The 6,798-nt window shown below is 51.4% G+C and overlaps 1 protein-coding gene across 1 annotated transcript; it reads right to left on the reverse strand.

Moving 5' to 3' along the window:
- Nucleotides 1-224: 224 nt before the first annotated feature.
- Magel2 (MAGE family member L2) lies at nt 225-4,445 on the reverse strand. The gene has a single exon (XM_005340565.5). It carries the CDS (start codon nt 4,275-4,277, stop codon nt 663-665), a length of 3,615 nt encoding a protein of 1,204 aa, XP_005340622.1. The 5' UTR covers nt 4,278-4,445; the 3' UTR covers nt 225-662.
- Between the last annotated feature and the right edge of the window lie 2,353 nt (nt 4,446-6,798).

Raw genomic sequence — 6,798 nt, forward strand, 5'->3', positions numbered from 1 at the left:
AAGTTTCACTTTTGGTTTAATGAAAATCTTTCGTTTCTACCACCCACCACAAGCAGTATCATTGTAAAGATGAATGGTGTGCTCTCCTTGGAAAATAGCTTCGTCACCATGGTTTTTACTATTACAGATAGTAATCTTGGTGTTTTTGTCTACACAGGCAGTACGGTAAAACTTGGCTCCCTTTACCTAGGGTAAAAATTAGAATAAAGACAAACACTTCCATGTTATGCTGAAAGTATATTTTTATATATAGATATAGATATTTACTTTTTTGCAGACGGTTTTACTGATGAGTCATTTTAACATTTAAAGAACAACCTATTACAATGCTACATAAACTGTACCAGAATGAGAAAATAGCTTGTCAATTCATTTCACAAAGCCAGCACAAATCTGATACCAAAACATAACAATTATAACACAAAACAGAGAATCACAAATCTCACTTAAAAATACAGATGCCAAAATACCAGAGAACAGTAGCAGATTAAAATCAACACCACATGAAATTTCACAAAGCTTTGGCAGATACAAAACCAGATTCAAAATTCAAAGTTACACACACGAAACTGGAACAAAACACCAGAAACAAAGTGCCCCCCACCCCACCCTGTAAATAGACACTGACTAGGGACCCAAAGGAACAAGATCTGTAACACCAATTACTGGGGAGGGGGACTGCTGGTGGGGTCATCAGAATTATCACTGGCATCAGGCTCAGGCTCAGACTCATCCTCGTCCGAATCTTCGGACTCTAACTCTGCCAGTGCTTCGAGGTAATGGAATGGCCAGCATCGTGGATCTTTCTTATGGAGCTTGGCCAAAAACCTCAGGACAAGCATCTTGCTGGTTTCGAGGAACGCTCGGGGCCCCCAGAGGAACTCATATTCTGCTGGCTCAGTGCAAGGAATTCTCCTGTACTCTAGGTACTTATGCCTCACAAACACTTCGGTGATGAGCTGCTTCAGGTCTCCCAAGAGACCATGTGTCCCCAGGACATCAAACCCTAACTTGAACAGAAAACTGAAGATCAAATTCTCCCTGATACAATTGCCTTTCATAAAGATAAGGCTCAAAACCACCATCAGGAGGCCAAACTTGGGCCGGTCTAAATAGGATGCAAAGAAACCACCTTGAAAATGCCCCTGCTTGTTGATGAGAACGTAAGAGTGGTTTTGGGTATCAATTTCCTTCAATTGACAGCCAAAGGCACACTCTAGCTTATCATTGGCACGGCTGAAGATATCTAAGCACTCGTCTTTGTACTCTCGGATGATGACATTCACCATCTGCGAGTGCTGGATTGGCACCTTGACTTGGTCCTGGACCAAGAAAAACTGCACCAATGCATTTGTTCTCTCATTTGGGGGAGAAAATGACTGAGTCTCCCCTTTGGGATCCTCCTGGATGGCACTGGATCCCTGAGAGAGACATGGGACCTCAGAGATAATGAAGGACTGAGGGCTATATGGGCCTTCACAGTGACCCACATCCCTTGAGGTACTTGGGCCTTCCCAAGCACTCAGGGCCCAAGATGTGCTGGGCCCCTCCCAGCCACTCAGGATCCTGGAGGTACTAGGACACTCCCAGCCATTCATGCCACGGGGAGTGTTTGGGCACTCCCAGTCACCCAGAACCTGGACAGAGCTTGGCACCTCCCAGTCATACAAACTGGGATTCTCCCAGGCCCGTGGGCCCTGCCAGTCACGCATGGCCATTCTATGGCCACTGTTGTCCTCTTCAGGTTCCAGATGCTTCTTCTTCCGGGTAGCTTTGCCCGAGCGACGTGGTGGCTCCACGGTCTTGGAGGCTTCTTGCACGGTGGCAGCTGCCTGGGGTGCAGCTGCTGTAGCCATCAGGATGGTGGGCACTGCCTTGGATGCCTGTGAGGCATTCACATCAGGCTGTGGAACCCACGGGACAGCAGGCAAGGCCTCAGTGCAGGCATATGGATCCTGCAAAGCAAATGGCAGTGACCTCGGGCTCTCCGAGGTGGCAGATGGGCCTTTAAAGGCATTAGAAGAGGCAGGCTGGAAGTGGGAGGTAGATGGAAAGACCCTTGAGGTGGCAGTAAAGGTCTCTGATGTGGCAGGCAAATTTTTCCAGGCAGTTGGCAGGTGTGCTCTGGTAGCTGACACTGCCCTTGGAGCACAGAAGGTGCCTCCAAAGATCATGCGGTCTTTTGAAGGGGCCCGTTTTTCCTTGGATGAAGTCCTACGGTCTTTAGAAGAGCCCCTAGGTTCTATAGAAGAGGCCCTGGATTCTCCTGATGGAGTCATGAGTGATTTATCGGAGCCCCTGGGAAAATTTTCCCCCCCTACGGGGGCTCCGGGCTGAGCCTGCAAGATGGGGGGTGGGCCTTGCCAAGAAGGCTGGAGTTGCAATGCGGGCATTTCTGCCTGCGAGCCCGTGGGCTGGGCCTGCTGGGTGGGTAGCTGGATTTGCCCGGCTTTTTGGGAGGCCTGAACCCCCCGAAAGGGCTGCTGCTGCTCCAGCTGGACGATCCGAGGGGCCTGACCCTGGGCCTCCTGGGCAGGCAGGGGCTGCCAGAAGTGAGTGGGTGCCTTTGGCGCCTGCCAGGCCAGTGCCTGCGCCTGCTGCACCTCCTGGTACTCCATCGATGTCGGCAGCTCATGTGGCACCGGAGGCTGACCTTTGGGGGCCTGCCAGATGATGGATGGGCAGTGCACAGCCTGCTGCGGGGCAGCCTGTTGGACAGACAGCGGGGTCGGCAGCACTGGCTGGGGCACCTGCGGGCCAGCGGGTGGCACCACAGGTATCTGCGTAGCTGGTGGTGCCGTAGGCACCTGCGGTGCCACCTGCACCTGCGGGGCCGGCAGCCGAGCCTGCGGGGCCTGCCGCAGTGGGGGTGGGGGTGGCAGGGCTTGCCAGAGCTGTGGCTGGGTGGGCAGAGCCTGTGGAGCTGGTCGGATGGGTGGTGGTGCCTGGCGGATCAGTGGTGGTGCCTGGCGCATCATGGGTGGGGCCTGGCGGATCACAGGTGGGGCATGGCGTATCACAGGTGGTGCCTGGCGCAGCACAGGAGGGGGGCCAGGGCGTATTGGTGGGGGGCCGGGCCGGATGGGTGGGGGCCCCTGGCGCACAGGTGGTGGTGCCTGCCAGGCGATTGCAGGTGCCTGCCAGGTGACCTGGGTGGTCTGCCAGGTCAAGGGCGTGGCCTGCCAGCCTTGAGGGGGTGCCTGCCACCCTGGAGAGGTGGCCTGCCACCCAGGGGGTGTGGCCAGCTGCACCTGGGGGACCTGCGGGACTTGGGGAACCTGTGGAGGAGCCCTTATGACCTGAGATTGGATTTGCAGGATCAAAGGTTGACCCTGTGGGGCCCAAGTAGCCACAGGCTGTGAGGGGGGGGGCACTGGTTGCGCCATCGGTGCTCCTGAGACTGGAGGCTGGATGATCGGAGCTCTCCCTGGAGGATGAATCATCACGACACCAGGACCTGGAGGCTTGGCCATCGGGGTTGCAGAAGGTGGAGGCTGGGTCATCAGGGCTGCCGGTGGTGGAGGCTGGGCCATCGGGGTTCCTGGAGCAGGAGGCTGGACCATCAGGACTCCCGGCGTCAGAGGCTGGGCCATCAGGACTCCTGGTGCTGGAGGCTGAGCCAACGGTGTCCCAGGAGGTGGAGGATGCGCCATCGGTGTCCCGGGTGGAGGAGGATGAGGCATCGGAGTCCCCGGAGGGGGAGGATGCGCCATCGGGGTCCCCGGAGGTGGTGGAGGCACCATCGGGGTCCCCGGAGGGGGAGGATGAGCCATCGGGGTCCCAGGAGGGGGAGGATGGGCCATCGGGGTCCCAGGCGGGGGAGGGTGAGACATTGGGGTCCCCGGAGGAGGAGGATGAGGCATAGGGGCTCCGGGAGCAGATGGATGCAGCATCAGAACTCCCGGAGTTGGAGGCTGGGCCATAGGGGCAACCGGAGGGGGAGGATGGACCATCAGGACTCCGGGAGTCGGAGGTTTGCCCATCGGGCCCCCCAGCGGGGGAGCCTGGACCATTGGGGCCCCCAGGGCAGGAGGCTGGGGCATCGGAGCCACCGGGGCAGGCAGCTGGCCCTGCGGAGCCTCCCAGGCAGGTTGAGGTGCCTGCCAAGCGGCCAGGGAAGCCTGCAAGTCAGAAGGAGGTGGATCCCAAGGGACCGGAGGAGCCCGGGAGGAAGCAGGCGGGGCCCGCATCAGAACCGTAGGGCGGCTATAGACAGGCGGCTTCGGGGCCTCCGCTGGAGGGCTCGAATCACCCAGATTCTTACTTAGCTGCGACATGTCCCTTGGCTGACAGCTGGTGGGTCTTTTCCTCCGACAGCTGCTGGGCCTTTTCCTCCAGAGAGAAGAGAATGCCTACGTGGCTGTTCAGAAGCTCCCTCCCTGCTGAATGCTGAATAGGAAGTGAGTGCTGCTCGCTCTGCAGCTTTCCGCAGTAAGAAGGAGGGGGGAAGGGGGCTCAATCCCGCCCCTTCCCCGCCCCCGACCACCACAAGTGGATGGAGCAGAGGGGCGTCTACCAAAGTCCTGGCTGACACAAGATCCCTTTTCACTCCCTCCCGCCCCCAAATGCAGCCCAGTCAGACTCTTCATGCATGAGTTTTCACAGGGGAGTGACAGCAACAGATTTATGTTTTAGAAAAATCACTGTGCTGCAGTATAAAGTGGGGACAGACCACTGGCAACATGGAAGCTATCCAAAAGGGGGGAGACTGTGTGGTCTGAGCTCAGCTATGAAGCACATTGACGTAAGAGAGACTCCGCAGCTATACTAGACAGCTATTATAATTTAATGCAGGAGTTAAAGAAATAGGGAAGGTATGCAGGTCTCTGAGGGAAGTTTCTGGGGTAGTTTATTCTCTCAGGGGAACAGTAGAAGGCACATGGGAAAAGCAATCTGTGAGTACTGACTTGAACATGGGGCATTTCTAGTGCTTTGTGACAGCCACACAGAGATGCCCTGGAGGCACACTGGTATAATGGTAAGATTTCTGAGCTAGGAGTCCAGTTTAACTATTTAGGAAAACAGCTGTGGGAGTGAATGTGGTTGCAGAAGAAGGTCACTGAAGTGAAATTCCTGACACATATCTTGAAGAATACAGGCATTTTAGAGGCAGAGAAAAATCATGGCAAAAAGTAGAGGGAGAAAGCAAAGGAATCTTGGAAGTTAAGATGTGCTAGAAATCAGTGAAAGGTAGCATTTTCAATATAGGGGAAACTGCTTGTGAAATGGCTAAGAGGAGGAAATGAAGTGAGAAAGAAATTTTTAATATGAAAACAAGAGAAATGTGCCAGAAAATTAGCAGATAAGTAAATCAAAATAGGAAGAAAAATGGATGAAGACTAAAGAACAAGATTTCTGGATAAACTACTCATGGATAAAAAATAATTTACAAACAAGGCAGATGATACATTAACAGATAAAGCAGAAGACATGAAACCTACTGAGTTAGAGTATACTACTTTCTGCCACAAACAAACTAACAATCTTAGTTTGTTTGGGGCAGCTTTCTGGAATATTACAAAGTAGTAAATATCAAGGATATTTCATTTACAAGGGGCTGTTTTCAGCCTAGGGCAAGAGTCCGCAGTGAAGAAAAAAATGCCACAAGGGGGCGGAAGAGGATGATGAAGGCTACACCCCACTCCTAAGTTATCATTAGATAGTGTTTCTCAAAATTGGGTAATTATGAATCCAAAGGAAGACATACACACACTCTAAATGTTACTACACCTTTAAAAATGGTAGTAGAATTTTGAGGTGATGTTTCAGTGATTTTCTGGCCATTGAAGGGATGTTATTATTTCAGTAACCTCTTCTTTTCAAAGACAAGTGGCTTTTTCAGGGTCCCTGATGATAGATCATTCCTGTGCATACCCAGAGAAGGCTAGAAATCACAGAGCTTTGAATACAGAAAGCTGTTTCTACAGAATGGATGCCCCTAGGATTCCTGATTTTCAGTCCCTTCCCTTCGGTTCATAGCCCAGATTGACGTGAGTCTCTCATTGCATAAGGGTTGAGAAACTCCTCAGTGGGACCAACTCAAATGCATAACTCTCATGCTCCCCTACTATCAATCAGTCACATGTTGTTTCTGACCGTGGATACTTTAGGGAGACAATTCATTTTCAACTTATGACATTTCTGCCCTCACTAAAGCATATACTTTTTCCTACTCTGACCCAAATGTATAAATTAATCAGAGATTAAGTTCTCCCTCTAACCATTTGTTTTCCAGATCTGTGATAGATTTGACCTATGGTTCACCATGCTGTGGGTCATCCCACAGGATAAAGGGCTACCAGTAGGACCAATCTATCCTCACCAACACTGAAACTCAATGAATAGTACTGCCACACAATGTCAACTCTCCCTAAACCTATTCTGTGAAAAGAACCCCAGTTTATACCAATAGGCAACACACAAGAAAGAACAGATTAAAAATAATTCAGAGAAACAAAGTAAACCATATAGGTGTAATTAGAAATGAAATATAAGCAACTCATACATCTGCAGCTTTGCCACTCCTTGATTACCTTCATGAACTACCAGAGAAAAATTGAGGTTTATATATCCGATGATTCTTAGAAGCCAGTAAAGTGGGTATATTGAGTTTATCTTCTTTAAAAAATGTATCTGCCTCTTTTAGGCAATGGATGCTTTCAGTCCCAGGTCACTTGAGGAGCTCAATTTAGCTACTTATAAATTGCTTACCCCCAATATCAAATACTCCCCAGCAGCCACAGGACATACAGCCCCACTGTGAAAACTAATCATCTTTAAAACAGCAAAATCCAATGT

Source organism: Ictidomys tridecemlineatus, chromosome 5 (assembly GCF_052094955.1).
Source record: "Ictidomys tridecemlineatus isolate mIctTri1 chromosome 5, mIctTri1.hap1, whole genome shotgun sequence".
Classification (NCBI taxonomy): Eukaryota; Metazoa; Chordata; class Mammalia; order Rodentia; family Sciuridae; genus Ictidomys; species Ictidomys tridecemlineatus.